Below are 20433 nucleotides of genomic sequence, written 5' to 3' on the forward strand. Positions count from 1 at the left end.
GTCCACAGAGTGTACTCTAGGATCGATTTTTTCGTATTGAACAGGGGGCTGATACCGAGAGTGCAGGACACGGAGTACTCGGCCATTGCGATATCGGACCATGCACCACATTGGGTGGACGTGGACATGGGGGAGGCGCTGGACCAACGCCCGTTGTGGCGCCTGGATGTAGGGCTGTTGGCGGACGAAGAGGTGTGCAGAAGGGTGAGAACGGGCATTGAGAACTATCTGGGTACGAATGACACAGGTGAGGTGCAGGTGGGGACGGTCTGGGAGGCCTTGAAAGCAGTGATTAGAGGAGAGCTGATCTCCATAAGGGCACACAGAGAGAGGAAGGAGAGGCAGGAAAGGGAGAGGCTGGTGGGGGAGCTCCTAGAAGTAGATAGGAAATATGCGGCGGCACCAGAGGAGGGGCTATTAAGGGAGCGGCGTAGCTTGCAGGCCAGGTTCGACCTTCTGACCACTAGGAAGGCGGAAATGCAGTGGAGAAGGGCGCAGGGTGCGGCGTATGAGTACGGGGAAAAGGCGAGCAGGATGCTGGCACACCAGCTTCGTAAGCGAGATGCAGCCAGAGAGATTGGGGGAGTGAGAGAGAGGGGTGGGGACGTAGTGCAGAAGGGGCAAGAGGTGAATAGGGTCTTTAGGGACTTCTATAGGGAATTGTATAGGTCTGAACCGCCGAAGAGGAGAGGGGGAATGAAGAACTTTCTCGATAAATTGGGGTTCCCAAAGGTACAGGAGGAGCTGGTGGAAGGGTTGGGGGCGCCGATAGAGCTGCAGGAGCTAATTAAAGGGATAGGTCAGATGCAGGCGGGGAAGGCGCCGGGGCCGGATGGGTTCCCGGTGGAGTTTTACAGGAAATTTGTGGACTTGGTGGGTCCAGTGCTGGTGCGAGCCTTTAATGAGGCGCGCGAGGGGGGGGTTCTGCCCCCAACAATGTCGCAGGCCCTGATCTCCTTGATTTTGAAGCGGGACAAGGACCCGGTCCAGTGCGGGTCCTACAGGCCCATCTCCCTCCTGAATGTTGACGCCAAGCTGTTAGCAAAGGTCCTGGCAACCAGGATAGAGGACTGTGTGCCAGGGGTAGTCCATGAAGACCAGACGGGGTTCGTGAAGGGACGCCAACTTAACACAAATGTCCGGAGATTGTTAAATGTGATTATGATGCCAGCAGTGGAAGGGGAGGCGGAGATAGTGGTAGCGCTAGACGCGGAGAAGGCATTTGACAGGGTGGAGTGGGAATACTTGTGGGAGACGTTGGAAAGGTTTGGGTTTGGGGAGGGATTTATCAAGTGGGTAAACTGCTCTATTCAGCTCCGATGGCAAGTGTGGTAACAAACGGGAGGAGGTCAGAATATTTTGGGCTCCATCGAGGTACTAGGCAGGGATGTCCCCTATCTCCCTTACTCTTTGCATTAGCGATTGAGCCGTTGGCGATGGCACTGAGGGGTTCAGGGGGGTGGAGAGGACTGACAAGGGGAGGGGAGGAACATCGGGTCTCGCTCTATGCGGATGATTTGTTGTTGTATGTGGCAGACCCGGAGGGGGGAATGCCGGAGGTAATGGGGATACTAGCGGAGTTTGGGGACTTTTCGGGATATAAATTAAATCTGGGGAAAAGTGAGGTCTTTGTAATACACCCGGGAGACCAAGGGGAGGGAATTGGGAGGCTCCCCTTCAAAAGAGCAGTTAAAAGTTTTAGGTATTTGGGGGTGCAGGTGGCAAAGAACTGGGGGACCCTCCACAAGTTGAACTTTTCCAGACTGGTGGAACAGATGGAGGAGGAGTTTAAGAGGTGGGACATGGTGCCGCTGTCGCTGGCAGGGAGGGTGCAGTCAGTTAAAATGACGGTCCTCCCGAGGTTCTTGTTTTTGTTCCAGTGTCTGCCCATCTTCCTCCCCAGGGCCTTTTTCAAGAAGGTAACGAGTAGTATCATGGGGTATGTGTGGGCACATGGCACCCCGAGAGTTAGAAGGGTCTTTTTGGAGCGGAGTAGGGATAGTGGAGGGCTGGCGTTACCCAACCTTTCAGGATATTACTGGGCGGCAAATACATCGATGGTACGAAAGTGGATGATGGAAGGGGAGGGGGCAGCCTGGAAGCGCATGGAGAGGGCGTCCTGCGGCAGCATAAGCTTAGGGGCACTGGTAACGGCACCATGGCCGCTCCCTCCCACGAGGTATACCACGAGCCCGGTGGTGGCGGCCACCCTCAAGATCTGGGGGCAGTGGAGGCGACACAGGGGGGAAGTGGGAGGTCTGATAGGGGCACCACTAAGAGGGAACCACAGATTTGCGCCGGGAAACACAGGAGGGGGATTCCAGAGCTGGCAGAGGGCGGGTATTAGACAACTGAGGGACTTGTTTATAGAGGGGAGGTTTGCGAGCCTGGGAGAGCTGGAGGAGAAATTTGGGCTCCCCCCGGGGAACACGTTCAGGTACCTCCAAGTGAAGGCATTTGCCAGACGACAGGTAGCGGGGTTCCCCGCGCTCCCCGACAGGGGGGTGAGTGATAGGGTGCTATCAGGGGTCTGGGTCGGGGAGGGGAAGATCTCGGACATCTATAAGATTATGCAGGAGGTGGAGGAGGTACCAGTAGAGGAGCTGAAAGATAAGTGGGAGTTAGAGCTGGGGGAACAGATAGAGGACGGGACATGGGCAGACGCCCTGGAGAGGGTCAACTCGTCGTCGTCATGTGCGAGACTAAGTCTCATTCAATTTAAGGTACTGCATAGAGCCCACATGACGGGGACAAGGATGAGTCGGTTTTTCGGGGGTGAAGACAGGTGTATTAGATGTTCGGGAAGCCCTGCGAATCATGCACATATGTTTTGGGCATGTCCGGCACTGGAGGAGTTCTGGAAGGGGGTGGCAGGGACGGTGTCGAGAGTGGTGGGGTCCAGGGTCAAGCCAGGATGGGGACTTGCGATCTTCGGGGTTGGGGTGGAGCCGGGGGTACAGGAGGCGAGGGAGGCTGGAATATTAGCCTTTGCGTCCTTGGTGGCTCGGAGGAGGATCCTGATTCAGTGGAGGGACGAAAGGCCTCCAAGTGTTAACACCTGGTTAAACGACATGGCAAACTTCATCCAATTGGAAAGGATCAAATTCGCCCTGAGAGGGTCGGTGCAGGGGTTTTTCAGGCGATGGCAACCCTTCCTGGACCTCTTAGATCAGAGATAGAAACTGAGGCCGTGACAGCAGCAACCCGGGAGGGGAGGGGAGGGCGGGAGGGAGGGGGGAGGAGGGGGGGGGGGAGGGGGGACAAAGACGAAGGAAGTACGGTAGCGGTGGTGGCACGGGCAAGGCCTGCCCGAGGACGCTGCTAGAAATGATAAGTTGGTCTGACTGTCGGTTCGCCGGCGGGGGGTGGGGGGGGGGGGGGGGGGTGGGGGGGACGCGTGAGTAGGGGGGGGGGACCTTTTTCTTTTTCTTGTTAAGTAGGGGGGGTTTGACTTTGTTTTGTTATAATTTAAATGTAAATGTAGGGGGGGTTAAAATGTTTGTATTTTGAAAAATTTCTTCAATAAAAATTATTTAAAAAAAAAAAATAAAAAGAAACTCCAGTGGGGATGAAAACAACGTTACAGGTTGAGTCTGTCGGGGGCTTTGACCCTCCGCCGCGATCGCCTCAGTCCTGGTTGTGGTGTGGACGCCAATGTGGGTACCTGCGACTCTGGGGGCATGTTGTTCTCTCCTTCACCCAGTAGTGGATCCGGTGAGGGGACGGATGCTGCTGGGGTGGGGGCTGCGGTAAGGATCGCTGGTGGGAGGGTGAACGGCGCAGGGGCGGGGGAGGCAACTGGAGAGGGAGGGGATGGTATCAGGTCAGGGGTGGTGGTGGTTGTGGATGGAGAACCAGCGGGTGCCAGGTCCCGGAGGGAGACTGTATCCTGTCGCCCGTCATGGTGTGCCACGTAGGTGTATTGTGGGCTCGCATGGAGGAGGAGGACTTTTTCGACAAGGGGATCTGATTTGTGACTACTCGCATGCTTCAGGAGGAGGACGGGCCCAGGAACTGTCGGCCGGGTTGGGAGTGAGACCCCAGAGGTGGACCTCCGAGGGAAGGCAAACACGTTGTGAGGGGTCTCATTAGTAGCAGTGCACAGGAGCGAACGTATAGAGTGGAGCGCATCAGGGAGGACCTCCTGCCAACAGGAGACCGGGAGATTTCTAGACCGAAGGGCCAGCAGGACGGTCTTCCAGACTGTCGCGATCTCCCTTTCCACCTGCCTGTTTCCCCGGGGGTTGTAGCTGGTCGTTCTGCTCGAGGCGATGCCCTTGCTGAGCAGGAACGGACACAGCTCATCACTCATGAAGGAAGATTCCCGATCGCTATGGATGTAGGTGGGGAAACTGTACACGGTGAAGATGCTATGTAGGGCCATGATGACGGTGGCAGACGCATGCCGGGGCATGGGATGGCGAAAGGGAAGCGGGATACTCATCAATGATATTGAGAAAGTACACGTTGTGGTCCGTGGATGGGAGGGGCCCTTTGAAGTCCATGCTGAGGCGCTCATAGGGGCGGGAGGCCTGCACCAGATGCGCTCTGTCTGGCCAGTAGAAGTGCGGCTTACACTCTGCTCAGACTTGGCAGTCCCTGGTCACGGCCCTGACCTCCTCGATGGAGTAGGACAGGTTGCGGGCTTTAAATAAATGGAAGAACCCCGTGACCCCTGGGTGGCAGAGGTCATTGTGGTGGGCCCGGAGTCGGTCCACTTGAGCGCTGGGACATATACCGCGGAATAGGGCATCTGGGGGCTCATTGAGCTTTCCCGGGCGATACAAGATCTCGAGGTTATAGGTGGAAAACTCGATCCTCCACCTCAAGATCTTGTCATTCTTGATCTTGCCCCACTGTGTATTGCTACACATGAAGGCAACCGACCGTTGGTCAGTGAGGAGAGTGAATCTCCTGCCGGCCAGGTAATGCCGCCAATGTTGCACAGCTTCCACAATGGCTTGGGCCTCCTTTTCGACAGAGGAGTGCCGAATTTCGGAGGCATGAAGGGTGCGGGAGAAGAAAGCCACGGGTCTGCCCGCCTGGTTGAGGGTGGCGGCCAGAGCCACGTCCAATGCATCGCTCTCCACCTGACAGGGGAGGGACACGTTGACCACGTGCATCGTGGCTTTGGCGATGTCCGCCTTGATGTGGTTGAAGGCCCGGCGGACCTCAGCCGTCAGGGGAAAAACTGTGGACTTGATGAGTGGGTGGGCCTTGTCCGCATAAATAGGGACCCACTGGGCATAATGTGAGAAGAACCACAGGCATCGTTTCAGGGCCATGGGGCACTGGGGGAGGGGGAGGTCCAGGAGGGGGCGCATGCGGTCGGGGTCGGGCCCTGGGACTCCATTTTCCACAACGTAGCCAAGAATGGCTAAGTGGGTGGTGCGGAAAATGCATTTCTCCTTATTGTAGGTGAGGTTAAGGAGTTTGGCGGTATGGAGGAATTTCTGAAGATTCGCGTTGTGGTCCTGCTGGTCGTGGCTGCAGATGGTGACGTTATCTAGGTACGGGAACGTGGCCCACAGCCCGTACTGGTCAACCATTCGGTCCATCTCTCGCTGGAAGACTGAGACCCCATTGTTGACGCCGAAGGGGACTCTAAGAAAGTGATAGAGGCGGCCACCTGTTTCGAATGCAGTGTATTGGTGGTCCTCCGGGCGGATGGGGAGCTGCTGATAGGCGGACTTCAAGTCAACGGTGGAAAAGACTTGATACTGTGCAATCTGATTGACCATGTCAGATATGCGTGGGAGGGGGTACGCATTGAGCTGCGTGTACTGGTTGATAGTCTGACTGTAGTCGATCACCATCCAGTGTTTCTCCCCAGTCTTAACTACCACCACTTGAGCTTTCCAGGGGCTGTTAGTGGCCTCAATGACCCCTTCCCGCAGAAGACGTTGGACTTCCGACCTGATAAAGGTCCTGTCCTGTGCACTGTACCGTCTGCTCCTTGTGGCGACGGGCTTACAGTCCGGGGTGAGGTTTGCAAAAAGTGAGGGCGGATCGACCTTAAGGGTCGTGAGGCCACAGACTGTGAGAGGGGCAGGGGTCCGCCGACTTCAGAGTAAGGCTCTGGAGGTGACATTGAAAATCGAGACCTAGTAACAGGGCAGCGCAGAGGTGGGGGAGGACGTAGAGTCTGAAGTTAATGTACTCTACGCCCTGTATGGAGAGGGTCGTGATGCAGTACCCCCGGATCTGTACGGAATGGGATTGGAGGCCAGGGAGATTTTTTGGGTAACGGGGAGGACCGGGAGGGCGCAGCGCCTTACTGTCGCAGGGTGGATGAAACTGTCTGTGCTTCCGGAGTTGAAGAGGCAGGTCGTCTCGTGCCCGTTGATCCATACAGTCGTCGTAGCGGTCGCGACGTTGCAGGGCCGAGACCGATCGAGGGTGATGGAGGCGAGCTGCGGAAGATGTTGGGAGTTGTTGGGCTGGTCGGCGGTGGTGGAGGTATTGGCGGGCCGTGAACGGCCAGGCGAGCAAGGGTCCTGAGGCGTGGTCCAAGATGGCGGCTCCCACGGGCCACACGTGGCAGGTGGCGGCGCCCCTGGATCGCACGTGGCAGGGTGTAGCGATGTTGGGCCTGGAGACGGCAGCGACAGAACGGGCATGGCAAACGGAGACGAAGTGGCCCTTCTTGCCACACCCGTTGAAGGTCGCGTTCCGCGGTGGGCTGCGTTATCGGAGGTGCTTGGTCTGGCCACAAAATTAGCATTTGGGGCCCTCCCGAGTTAGCTGGCTGCCGCGAGGCGCAGGGTTGCGGCGTACCCTTTGGTTGGACGATGGTGGTGCCCATGACGCCCACGAGGGTGCCGTGCGGTCATAGGTGTAAGGACTCTAGATTGCGGGAGGTCACTTCTCGGGTGTTAGCGAGCTGTACAGTCTAGATTGCGGGAGGTCACTTCTTGGGAGTTAGCGAGCTGTACAGTCTCTGTAAGGTCGAGCGTACCCCCTTCCAATAATCGCTGGCGAACGTAATTGGACTTAATGCCCATGACATAGGCGTCTCTGATCAGCAGTTCTGTGTGTTGGACTGTCGACACTGCCTGGCAATTACAGTTCCTACCAAGTATTTGCAGAGCATGCAGGAAATCATCCTAAGACTCCCCCGGGAGTTGCCGTCTCCTAGCCAGGAGGTGCCTGGTGAACACCTGATTCACAGTCTTGATGTACTGTCCTTTTAGTGATGCCATCGCTTCCGTGTAGATGGGCGCGTCCCGAACGAGGGGGAAAACTTGTGGGCTCACCCGTGAGTAGAGAATCTGGAGCTTCTGTCTGAGAGGGCTTTAGTGGCTGCTCCGAGGTATCCTTCAAAGGAGGCTCACCAAGGCTCGAAGGTGGCTGTGGCATCGGCTGCGTGATGGTTCAGCTTCAGGGGATCAGGCTTGATTAAGACGTTCATCTCTAAAATTCTAGTGCAATAAATTGATGTACCATCAATGACCACGAGACAAAATGGTGAAACTATTGAGGCTTTATTGCACTAGATGTTACGCCTCCTGCAGCTGGAATCAGAATGGAAGCAGCGCAGGAGAGCATACACTTTTATACTGCACCTGCTGGGAGGAGCCGGCAGGCTGGGATGTACTGTATTAACTGTAGTACAGTGGCAGTACCATAATACACATAGTGTGTTACCAGTGGTGTTTACCACACCAACCTCCCAGCCTTGGCGGGGGTGCAGATATGTTGCACTGTCTCCCTGCTGAACCGGAGTCTTCGATGGCATGCCCAGACCGGCTGGTCCTCAAATGATAGGCACTGCCGGTGAACATGAGGCCTCATGCAGCGCCTCCTTGCACCTCCTCCTCGGCCTGTTAGGCATCAGCTCTCCATCCTGGGTGGTTGCCTCCCGCTTCTGCAGGATCCGCTGCTGAGCTTCCTCCTCCTCCAGTAGCTCCAGCTCATACAGCTGCAGGGCATCCCCAGGGCTGCAGTAACTAGCAGGAAGGCCCCATTGTTGGTTGAATTCCAAAATCCATTGTCTGCAGAGGGTGAAAGGCTGATCTATTAGTATGGTGTATACCCCCAACCAGGTCCAACGGGCTACACGGTACCCCCCAGTTGGCATTGACGCCTCTGCTCCGCATCCCCGCACCTCTTGCCCCGTCGGTGGGACGCTTTAACGCTGCTAATGAGGCACTGGAAAATTTCAATTTGGGGTGAACCCGAATGAGGGGGAAAACTTGGGGGGAAATGCTGGTCATGATTTTAGCGTCAAGACCAATTCTCTGCCCATTCACCTTTCCCGGTTTTGGCATCAGCTGACAGAGAAACCTGCCCGTGGTGTTGGTACCAAATTTCTATGCAAAGCTCAAGACTAAAACTAGGCCTGCAAAACACCCGAAAACTGACTGTGTGAGGGCAGCACTGTGGCGCAGTGGTTCGCACTGCAGTCTCATGATGCCGATGGCCCAGGTTCGATCCTGGATCTGGGTCACTGTCCATGTGGAGTTTGCACATTCTCCCCGTTCCTGCATGGGTTTCACTCCCACAACACAAAGATGTGCAGGTTAGGTGGATTGAGCACACTAAATTGCCCCTTAATTGGAAAAATTGAATTGGGTATTTTAAATTTATTTTTAAAAACTGACTGTGTCATTTTGGGTGAATTTGGCAAGGTGTTTCACGGCAAGCTCGCGACCTGTATTCCTCCCACATAGTGTCAAAATGAGCCCATACATGAATCTCGGCATGCCTGGCTCCGTTGATGTCTGATTTGACTGGCTCGGGTTTCAGCTGCTTTGTTGCTAACAAGGGGGAGCAGCTTTTAAACACTCCCTCAGCACTCACTCCCAGTCAAGACATGCGGCTGACAACGCAGTGACCTGCTCCTCACTTTGGGGATGGCAACCTGGCCAGGCTACTCGATGCAGTTCTCCCGAGGGTCAGAGAACCAGCAGCAAGGTGAGTGTAAGTGCCTGGGAGGCAGTGGCAGCTGCAGTGAGTGCAGGCAGCATGAACAGGAGAACCTACATCGAATGCAGCAAGTAGATGAACAATCTCTTATGAACTGCAAGATTAAGTTACCTCTCTTCTGGCACCAGTCCTGCTTGCCATCATTCAATTTCCCAACCCATTGTTGACACCTCGCACCCTCTCAACATCTGATCTTCAAGCTTGTTCCGCAGAAACACTGGCACTCACCAGCACACTTTAATGTTTAGATACATTGCCCACACATACCACCTGTTATAGACCCCCTGACCCATCAAGCATTATGAGGGGGGAGAGGGTACAGTCAGATGACAGAGATACAAATCCTCTTCCCCTATGAGGAAAGGGCGCTGCAGATCGTGGGGTTACCTAAGGAAAGAGCAATGACCGACACTGAGGTCGGCCTGAGACAGAGAAGTGAGGATCCATTGTGCCTTCATTTAGATGACCTCAAGTAAGTTGTTGCTATCCTACAAAATCACAGTGCCAACACAGGCTCATGACCCTGAACTGATGTTACATAGACGTTTGGAGAGGCGACAAGTTGGTGGGGAAGGGGGGTTGGTATGATTTGGGGTAGAGGGGGTGTTGAGATGACAGACACAGCCTTGTCTCAGGAGAACCTGCAGATGATGAAGGCATTCCTGGTCCTCCTTGCACATCAGACCCTTGCAACAGCCTGTCTTCTGGCTCCTCCATGGGGTCGTCCTCCAGCCCCGCCTCTTCCTACTCAGACTAGGTGGTATGACCCTCCTCCTGCAAATGTGGGATGAAGATTGCAAAGTGCCACACAAATTCCTGATCGAGCCCCGTCATGACACGGTGGCACAGAAATTTAGTGCTGCAGTGGCCTTCATGGCCACTGGGAATAGATGTCCTCCTCCATGGGGTGCTATGTCCGTCTTCTTTCAAATGGGGGTGAAATGGACTTTCATGAGAGAAGCTGCAGCATGCTCTGTCCTGGAATTTAACGAAAACGTTTGTGGCGGGTTTTCAGAGAGTTTCCTGCCGGCGAGTTCCCCACCACTAATAATCGACATCTAGGGCGCGATCCTCTGGAAAGATTTTGAATTGTATGAGCAGGAATTGCCGTGAACTTCCCAGCGCTTGGTCCAGCGCGGCTGGAAATGCTACCCAACATTATGTGGTCCACTTAACGAGGCCTCACGGGCTTTTAGCCGCAAATGAAGGCTCGCCAGCTGAATCGCGAGCACTCCGCTCGCCATCCCCCCCCAAATAAGATCGGTCAACCCTTAAGCTGCACTTGCTCAGCCAACCCCAGCCAGCTCGCAACAGTGGTGCCGAGGAGACCAGCCCCAAGATTCAGGGACGCTGACCTGGGGAAACCCCTGGATGCAGTGGAGGCTAGGAAGGTTGTCCTGTTCTCCCGAGGGTCCAGGAGGATTAGCCATGGGGCAGCCAGTGCTGCCTGGGATGAGATGGTGGCCGCAGTGAGCTCGGGGAGTGTGACCAGGAGGACTAGCCTCCAGTGCAGGAGGAAAGTCAATTACATAATGAGGGCAGCACAAGTGAGTAGACACCAATGCCCCCACACCCATCCTTCCGCCCCCACAGGTGTGTCTACCCCCTCCCCCTTCGATCCCCCCGACCATTCCTCATCCCCCCCTTCAACACCTTACCAACCCTTTCTTCACACACCCCCTCCCACCACTGTGAACCACACACTGTGTTGCCTCAGGAAAAGCTCTCCCACAATCGCGAGGAGAGCGCCCAGACTAGCGTTGGCGTGCGGACATAAGAATCCTCACCACCTTCAAGGAGAGTGCCCTGGAGGTGACTGGTGTGGCTGAGGATAGAGTGGTCACCAGTGCAGATGCTGACAGAGGCACAGAGGTGAGGAACCACCAGGCCTCACCCGAAGAACCTGAAAAACCATGAATTGTTATTGCCTTACTGACTGACCCATTCTGTGCCTCAGACGCCTGACTCTTAACATTTCCCGCGAGGTGTGTGTCTCTGCGCTGGTGGAGGGTGGGGATGACAGCTGTGCCGCTCGGGTGGCGACCGCAGTGGACAGCTTGGTTCATGACGTAGGCACCATTAGCGAAGATGTCCAAGGCGTCATGCAGTTGGTGACAGAGACAGCCATGACCGAGGGTCTCGACAGAATGTCCGGCTCGCTGGGGGATGTTACCCAGTTCCAGGCTGACCTTGATGACGTTCTACGGGACATGTCCCGCTCTCAGGTGGGCATGGCCGAGATGCTGCAGAACTTGTTCCACTTGCAGGTGGGCACTGCCAAGCTACTGCAGAACATGTCCCTGTCACTGATGAGCATCGCCAAGGGCGTCAACACGATGGTGTGGACCACGGGGAACCTCCTGGCTGAGCCAGATGATGCAGGAGCATCCGGGGCTTGAACCAGCTGCCCCTCCTTGTCACAGTGAATCCCAGGGCTCTATAGGCACCGACCGAGAGGAGGGGCGCTGACTGCCATCCTGGACCCATCCCATGGAGTGGGGTTGGTGGCCATCAGCTCCTCCAAGTTCCTCACCCCTGACGGGGCCGCATCACGCAGTGAGCACATGGGTCATGGCGGCACAGCTGTGCATATGCTGCTGACAAGTGAGCCGGGTCCTGCAGTCCCTGTGTCCCTGGAGGACACCAGCCAGGGGCATTGAAGGCCACGGGACGAGGTAAACAGATGGTTGCTTTCACTTCAGATGTGTTTCTGGGGCCATAGTTAGATGTAGTGGAAGAGCTAGGAAGACAAAGAACATCGAGGATCACGGAGGGCACCGAGGGAGGGGCTGGGGATTGGGAAGGAGTTGAGGGGGCTGGTGACTTCTCAAACACAATATACACCTTTGTGCACAACCAGTATGATGATTTTGCACCTTCCTCAATCCGGGTTGACCTCCAAACCAATGTCTCATCTCTGCAGGCATCTCCCTCTCCCCGTGGCATCCACCCACCCTCCGGCCATGGACATGAACCCGGAGCTGTGTCCCGTCCCCTGGCTGTTCGGGCCTTAGCTGCTTAAACCACTATTACACCTGTATTAGGTGATGTAAGGTAGGACCTGTACTATAGGTTCGCCGGTAGCCCCTGCCTGCTGGCTCCGCCCAGGAAGAGGAGTATAAATATGCGTGTTCTCTATTCAGCTGCCATTTCTCCAGCTGCTGTAGGAGGCCACGCATCTTCCTGCAATAAAGCCACAGTTGTACCCAATCTGAGTCTTTGTACAATTGATCGTGCATCAATTTATTGCAGTAAGATTTTCTACAAGATGGACCTTCGAATCAAACCAGATCGCCTGCAGCTGGATCCGCAATCGGCCGACGTCAGAAGATACTTTAATCACTAGCTAGCTTGCTTCGAGGCTTACATAAACTCACCGACCAACACACCGACGGAAGATACAGATCCTGTACTCAAGATTGAGCTCCAGCGTGTTTTTGCTGATCCAGGACGTCCCGACTTACGCGGACGCCATGGCGCTCCTGAAAGAGAACTATGCGCAGAAAGCGAACTCACTCTTCGCCAGGCACGTACCCGCTCTCAGTTCCCTGGTGAGTCCATTGAAGACTTCTGGCGGGCCCTAATCCCACTCGTCAGGGACTGTGACTGTCAGGCCGTCACGGCCATCGAACATTCTAATCTCCTCATGCGCAATACTTTTGTAATGGGGATTGGGTCGGACCTCATCCGCCAAAGACTGCTCGAAGGGGCCACGCTCGACCTAGCGGAGACTAAAAAGCTAGCGCTCTCCATGATGGTCGCCTCACGTAATGCTCAGGCCTACCCCTCCGGCCGCGCGGCCTATCCCTCGTGGACCGCGCAAACAGCCGCCCCAGCCGGGGCCCTACCCAAGCAATACGCCTGCGCCACACACCAATCCGCGCACCCCGGCGGTCCCCGATGTTACTTCTGCAGCCAGCAGAAGCACCCTCGCCAACGCTGCCCGGCTTGCACCACCATTTTCAAGGCTTGCAGCAAAAAGGGCCATTTTGCCGCAGTGTGCCAGGCCCACGCCGTCGCCGCGATCGTCCCCTCACCCCTGACACACGCACAATGGGCGCCGCCATCTTCGTCTGGGACCACGCGCGGCCAGTAGGCGCCGCCATCTTCACCACCCCAGACCACATGTGGCCCATGGGCGCCGTCATCTTGTTCAGCTCCAGCAACGTGCAGCCCATGGGCGCCGCCATTTTGTCCCCCGCAGGATCTTCAGGCGCCGCCATCTTGTCTTCCCCACGGGGCATGGACGCCGACGACATTCCACGACCGGGGCCCCCCACGCTCTCCGTCTTCTGACATCAGTGACGATCAACCGCAGCTCGCCTCGATGATGCTCGACCAGTCCCGGCCATACAACCTGGCCACCGCTTCGACTACGGTGAAAATCAACGGCCAAGTGACCTCTTGCCTGCTGGACTCCGGGAGCACCGAAAGCTTCATCCACCCGGATACAGTAAGGCGCTGCTCTCTAGTGATACACCCCACCAACCAAAGAATCTCCCTGGCCTCCGGATCCCATTCCGTCCCAATCCGGGGGTTCTGCACGGTCACTCTCCCGGTCCAGGGCATAGAATTCAGCGGCTTCCGCCTCTACGTCCTTCCTAATCTCTGCGCTGCACTATTGCTAGGCCTGGATTTCCAGTGCAACCTCCAGAGCTTCACCCTCAAATTCGGCGGGCCCCTACCACCCCTCATTGTGTGCGGCCTCGCGACCCTAAAGGTCCAGCCCCCTCCCTCTTTGCCAATCTAACTTCGGATTGCAAACGCGTTGCCACCAGGAGCAGAGGGTACAGCACCCAGGACAAGACCTTCATCAGGTCCGAGGTCCCGCTGCTTCGGGAGGGTATCATCAAGGCCAGCAACAGCCCCTGGAGAGCTCAAGTGGTAGTCATTAAAACTGGGGAGAAGTATAGAATGTCGTGGACTACAGCCAGACCATCAATCGGTACACGCAGCTCGATGCGTACCCCCTCCCACGCATATCTGATATGGTCAATCAGATTGCGCAGTTCCGGGTCTTCTCGACGATTTACCTAAAATCCGCTTACCACCAGCTCCCCATTCGTAAATCGGACCGTCCATACACTGCCTTCGAGGCGGACGGTCATCTCTATCACTTCCTAAGGGTTCCCTTCGGCGTCACTAACGGGGTCTCGGTCTTCCAAAGGGAGATGGACCGAATGGTCGACCGGTACGGTTTGCGGGCCACTTTTCCGTACCGATACGACGTCACCATCTGCGGCCATGATCAGCAGGACCACGATGCCAACCTTGCTAAATTCCTCCGCACCGCCACTCTCCTTATCCTCACCTACAATAAGGAGTAGTGTGTGTTCAGCACGATCCGCTTAGCCATCCTCGGCTATGTGGTCCAGAATGGAGTTCTGGGGCCCAATCCCGATCGCATGCGCCCCCTCATGGAGCTTCCCCTCCCCCACTGCCCCAAGGCCCTCAAACGCTGCCTGGGGTTCTTTTCATACTATGCTCAGTGGGCCCCAAACTACGCAGACAAGACCCGTCCACTCATTTTCCCCTTACGGCCGAGGCGCAACAGGCCTTCGCCCGTATCAGAGCAGACAGAGCCAAGGCCGGGATGCACGCAGTAGACAAGACACTGCCCTTCCAAGTAGAAAGTGACGCATCAGCCGTCGCACTTGCCGCCACCATCAATCAGGCATGCAGGCCCGTGGCATTCTTTTCCCGCACCCTTCATGCCTCAGAAATTCGGCACTCGTCCTTCAAATAGGAGGCCCAAGCTATCATTGAAGCTGTGCGGCATTGGAAGCATTACCTGGCCGGCAGGAGATTCACACTCCTGACTGACCAACGATCGGTAGCCTTCATGTTCAACAACACGCAGCGGGGCAAGATCAAGAATGATAAAATCTACGAATAACACACCCCATGAACGCCTTTTTGCCTTCCCCAGGAAGTCCACATCCGGGGTGTCGCTCCCGACTTGGCTCACAGCTCCAGGACCGTTCCTGCTCCGTAGGCACGTCCGACTCCACAAGGCGGACCCGTTGGTGGACAGGGTCTACTTGCTCCATGCCAACCCCCACTATGCCTATGTGGCGTACCCCGACGGCTGGCAAGATACTGTCTCCCTCAGGGACCTGGCACCAGCAGGTTCCACCAATACACACTTCCCCGGCCAGACGCCATCCTCTCCTCCCCCGGCGCTTCCAACATTAACCCCACCAGGACATCCCTCCTTCCCCTGCCCACGCAAGAGGATGAAGAGGATTTTGGCACGCTCAAGGAGTCACCCAACATTAGGCCGGCACCGACGTCGCCAGCATCGACATCGTCGCCACCGTTACGTCGCTCCCAGCGGAACGTCGTCAAGGCACCAGACCGGTTGAACCTCTAACTGGCACCGGACTTTCAAAAGACATTTTTTTTCCCTCTCTTTTCTAATGAAACACTGTACATAATTTTCACTACTGTATATAGTTCTACATCATCCCCGCCAGACTCTTTTTTAACAGGGGGTGAATGTGGTAAACCACTATTACACCTGTATTAGGTGATGTAAGGTAGGACCTGTACTACAGGTTCGCCAGTAGCCCCTGCCTGCAGGCTCCGCCCCCGAAGAGGAGTATAAATATGCGTGTCCTCTATTCAGCGGCCATTTCTCCAGCTGCTGTAGGAGGCCACGCATCTTCCTGCAATAAAGCCACAGTTGTACCCAATCTGAGTCTTTGTACAATTGATCGTGCATCATCTCTCCAGACATCTCCCTCTCCCCGTGGCACCCACCCACCCTCTGGCCGTGGGCATGACCCCGGAGCTGTGTCCCATCCCCTGGCTGTTCGGACCTTAGCTGCTGCGTGTGTGGTGTTGATTTCCGCAGTATTCAAGCACAGTGTCCAGGCATCAAGGCATGATTGGGATGCTAGGCAATGACTCTCACATGCTACATGGCCACTCACCCGCGCAAATCCACATGAGTTGTGTGAAGTGCATACTTAACCACGATTCCCAATTGCCGATTAGTGATCGTCTTCAGCCACGCAGCCAGAGGCCACAGCAGTCGATGAGGGTTATGGGTGGTCGGTGGGGCAGACAGGCAGGGACAAAGGTTGCCCCACGAACAGGTACACAAGATCCAGGTGTTAGCATGGTGGTGCCGCGAGCAGTGGCCCCCCACCCTCCCATCGCGGCCCAACCCTGTGGAGGGTCCCTCAGCCCTCTTCCCCCTCCCCCCCCCCCCACCACCGAGCACTGGGGTGGCAAGCCCAGCAGCCCCGGGCTCTTTGCCTGTGAGAAAGATGTCTACTCCCCTCCTGCTCACAGAAGCCCTTCTGCTAGGTTCACGTTTTGAGTACTAATTGGCACCAACATGACCACTTGCTTGGGAGGCCACTGAACAACGGGATTTGGGGTGGCTCTCGTTAATTGTATGGAAATGGGGCTGAAGTGTGGATTGATTTCTGGACACACTATGGCAATATCCCGATTTCGTCTATGGGCGCAAGCATCATGAACTGTTTGGCGAGATGCTTTTTAGCATCTCCCGCTATTCACCGGCCTCATTTCGCTTGAACGAGAGGGTAACAAGGCCAGAGAGTCGCGCCCCTAGTCACGTTTTTGGGCCCTGGGGAGTTTCTCACCGGTTTAGCCCACACAGAGTTTGATTCTCCGGCCTCGCTGACTGAAATATCGTGGGAGTGTGTGATGACGTTGGAATGCACATCTGATATTTTCTCACGCGATTTCATGCTCTTCCAGTATGCCTGAAAGTATTGCAAAAAATTCTAGCTGTAGAAATTTACAGCACAAAAGAAATCAATTCAGCCCATTGGACCCATGTTGGCTTTTTGAAAGCATAGTTGTGTATATTCTCAAGTCCCATATTTTGCTCCGCAACCCTGTAAATACCTCATCCCCGAGCATTGAGCCAACATCCTTTTCATGGATTCAGCTTCCACCACCTTCATTTGAGTATTCTAGAACCAAACATCTTGTGGAGAAAGATCTCGGGCCAGATTTTCCGATTCTGAGGCCAAGTGCGGAGGATCCATGGAGTTTTATGCGTAATAAATTAGCGCCGCACCCTCACCTGTGCTGTGACCGATGAGGGGCATAAAATATCCGTCTTCCACGAAATAAACAGCCGGAGAATTGCCGTGTCCATGGCTGCACATACGCACACCGATGACCTGCAGCGGTCCCGTCGTACAATATGGTACCGGCCGTGCGCGGACCTGACCCGCAGATAGTGCCACATGAACGCTTCCTCGCCATTCCCCCCCCCCCCCCCCCCCCAGCCCTCGTAGAAGCCCCCCTCCCCCTCAGCCAGCAGCACGGCTCCCATCCGACTGTGGCAGCGCTGGACACTGTCCACAGCCGCCATGCCGGGTTCCCGCACGGCTGGGACCATACGCCCCCCCACGCCATCATGAAGTTGGCCCATCGGGGGCGGAGCATTGGGGAGGGCCTACAGGTGACGTTCTGAGGCCGTCCCAACGGCATGCAGCACACGCCTTGATGACGCCGATTCAGAGGGGGCGGAACATACAAAACCTGCATCAAAACCTGCATAGGGGCCTCACGGTAGCATGGTGGTTAGCATCAATGCTTCACAGCTCCAGGGTCCCAGGTTCGATTCCCAGCTGGGTCACTGTCTGTGTGGAGTCTGCACGTCCTCCCTGTGTGTGCGTGGGTTTCTTCCGGGTGCTCCGGTTTCCTCCCACAGTCCAAAGATGTGCGGGTTAGGTGGATTGGCCATGCTAAATTGCCCGTAGTGTAAGGTTAATGGGGGATTGTTGGGTTACGGGTATACGGGTTACGTGGGTTTAAGTAGGGTGATCATTGCTCGGCACAACATCGAGGGCCGAAGGGCCTGTTCTGTGCTGTACTGTTCTATGTTCTAAACAGGCGCCGCCCCTGATTTTGTCGTAAAAAGGGATTCTCTGCCCTATCACCAATTAAGAAATCGGCGTCGGGAAACGGAGAATCTCTTCCCTGATCTCCACTCTAGGTAATGATGTTGAATCGATGTCCCCTGGTTATTGATCGTTTGACCGATTTTTCTCCATCTCCCCTACCAAAACCTCTCAAGATAATAGAGCACCATCCATTAGACATTCAATCATTCAGCTTCCTTCCATCATTAAATATTTTCTGATGTGGTGATGCCGGCGTTGGACTGGGGTGAGCACAGTAAGAAGTCTTACAACACCAGGTTAAAGTCCAACAGGTTTGATTCAAACACGAGCTTTCGGAGCGCAGCTCCTACCTCAGGTGAAGAAACCTGAGGTAGGAGCTGCGCTCCGAAAGCTCGTGTTTGAATCAAACCTGTTGGACTTTAACCTGGTGTTGTAAGACTTCTTACTGTAAATATTTTCTGGCAGATAATTAAAAATGAGGATAATGGGTTGATGGATCATCAAACCAATAGTAAACTGGACAATCGGTATATATTCAAGTGTTCCCTCTGCACTAATACTATTAAGACTTCCAGTTTATTTTTGCCATTTGAGAAATAAAGTGAAGATTTTAGAGACTGGCTAACAACTTATTGTAAACAGTGAACTGCCTGCAATTTTCCAACCAGTTTCAACTCTTGTAGACACTGCTGGTGGAGTGATCAGTCCCTTAACTAAAATTCTCAAAACCCAGGTTTGGATCCCAACATCCAGATGACCCAAGTGGGGGGGTCCTCATCCTGCTCTTGCTGGCAGTGCACCGAACAGTACAGTGTTCCAGGAGGCGACCTTCTACTTGGCTGCTTCCGCACTTGCTGCCCATATAAGTACAGCTGGCAGGATACAATGCTGCAGACCCAACCAGAAAGACAGCAGCTCTGGAGCCTCAGTTCCACCAAAGAGTTGGACTCTTTGTTAAATAGGTCAGGAATTACAAGAGCTCTCAACATTGAGGTGCTAGTACCCACATCCAGTTCAGAGAGTGGCTCTACCAATGGCAAAATGCCAGCGAGACTGTTCAATTGCCCCTAATTGAGCTTTAATCATCTTAGGTGGCTGTCTGCCTTTGTGAAGCTGATAGCCAATCCTGAATTATCCCTGAAACTCATCTATCTCCTCGGTGTAGATGTTAATGACGTGCTGCCTCATCAAGCATCCTTTATCATAGTTACAGTAGCTCTCTGTTGACTGATCAGAAGTAGTTTAGATAAGTATGCAGATTGTGTGCACATAAATTTATGTCTCAAATATTTTATCTGTAGTGATGACATGGCATCCAGTTCAAAGACTTACTAGACTGGCATCAAGATCATAAGACGGAGGAACAGAAGTAGGCCATTTGGCCCATCGAGTATGCTCCGCCATTCAATGAGATCATAGCTGGTCTGATACTATCCTCAACTCCACTTTCCCACTTTATCCCCATAACCCTTGATTTCCTTACTGATTAAAATATGTCTGACTCAGCCTGATTAATACTACACTCCTGTATACTTTACCCGATGTCGGTGTCCATGAATTTACATTATGTATCTTGTGTTGCCCTATTATGTAATTTCTTTTCATGTACTAAATGATCTGTTTGAGATGCTCGCAGAAAAATACTTGTCACTGTACCTCGCAATACGTGACAGTAAACAAATCCAATCCTTGAACAGTACATGTCTCAATAAGATTGCCTCTCATTCTTCTAAATTCCAATGAGTACAGGCCCAACATACTTAACCTCTCCTCATAAGAAAATCTCTCCATACCTTGTGAACCTTCTCCGAACTGCCTCCAACGCCAGTATGTCTTTCCTGACCAAAGGGGATCAAATATTCACAGTACTCCAGGTGGAGTGTAAATAGTGCCTTGTATAGTTTCAGCAGGACTTACCTATCTTTATACTCCATTCCCTTTGAAATAAAGACCAAGATTCCATTTTCCTTCCCAATTACCTGCTGAACTTACATGCTAGCTTTTTGTGATTTATAGAGAAGGACTCCCAAATCCTCTGTGCTGCAGTTTTCTGCAGTCTTTATCTATTTAAATAATATTCAGCTTCTTTATTCTTCCTACCAAAGTGCCTAACTTCACATTTTCCTACATTATATTCTGTCTGCCTAGTTTTTGCCCACTCAGCTATGTCCCTTGTAGACATCCTCTTGGTGTCATCCTCACCACTTGCCTTCCCATTTTTGTGCCATCTGCAAACCTGGCAATTGTGCATTCACTTCCCTTATCCAAGTCATAGATTACATAGAATTTACAGTGCAGGAGGCCATTCGGCCCATCGAGTCTGCACCGGCTCCAGGAAAGAGCACCCTACCCAAGGTTAACACCTCCACCCTATCCCCATAACCCAGTAACCCCACCCAAAACTAAGGGCAATATTTGGACACCAAGGGCAATTTATCATGGCCAATCCACCTAACCTGCACATCTTTGGACTGTGGGAGGAAACCGGAGCATCCGGAGGAAACCCACGCACACACGGGGAGGATGTGCAGACTCCGCACAGACAGTGACCCAAGCCGGAATCGAACCTGGGACCCTGGAGCTGTGAAGCGATTGTGCTATCTACAATGCT

General features: G+C 54.2%; 1 protein-coding gene across 2 annotated transcripts in view; it reads left to right on the forward strand.

Moving 5' to 3' along the window:
- The window catches only part of LOC119965917 (SLAM family member 9-like), a 94474-nt gene extending 75244 nt beyond the window's left edge, over positions 1-19230 (forward strand). For both annotated transcript variants that reach the window (XM_038796924.1, XM_038796925.1), the window contains one exon: positions 19124-19230. In XM_038796924.1, the coding sequence (XP_038652852.1) occupies positions 19124-19176 (53 nt within the window). In that variant the 3' untranslated portion in view covers positions 19177-19230. The remainder of the gene's footprint in view (positions 1-19123) is intronic.
- Positions 19231-20433: the final 1203 nt, after the last annotated feature.

Source organism: Scyliorhinus canicula, chromosome 5, assembly GCF_902713615.1.
Source record: "Scyliorhinus canicula chromosome 5, sScyCan1.1, whole genome shotgun sequence".
Lineage (NCBI taxonomy): Eukaryota > Metazoa > Chordata > Chondrichthyes > Carcharhiniformes > Scyliorhinidae > Scyliorhinus > Scyliorhinus canicula.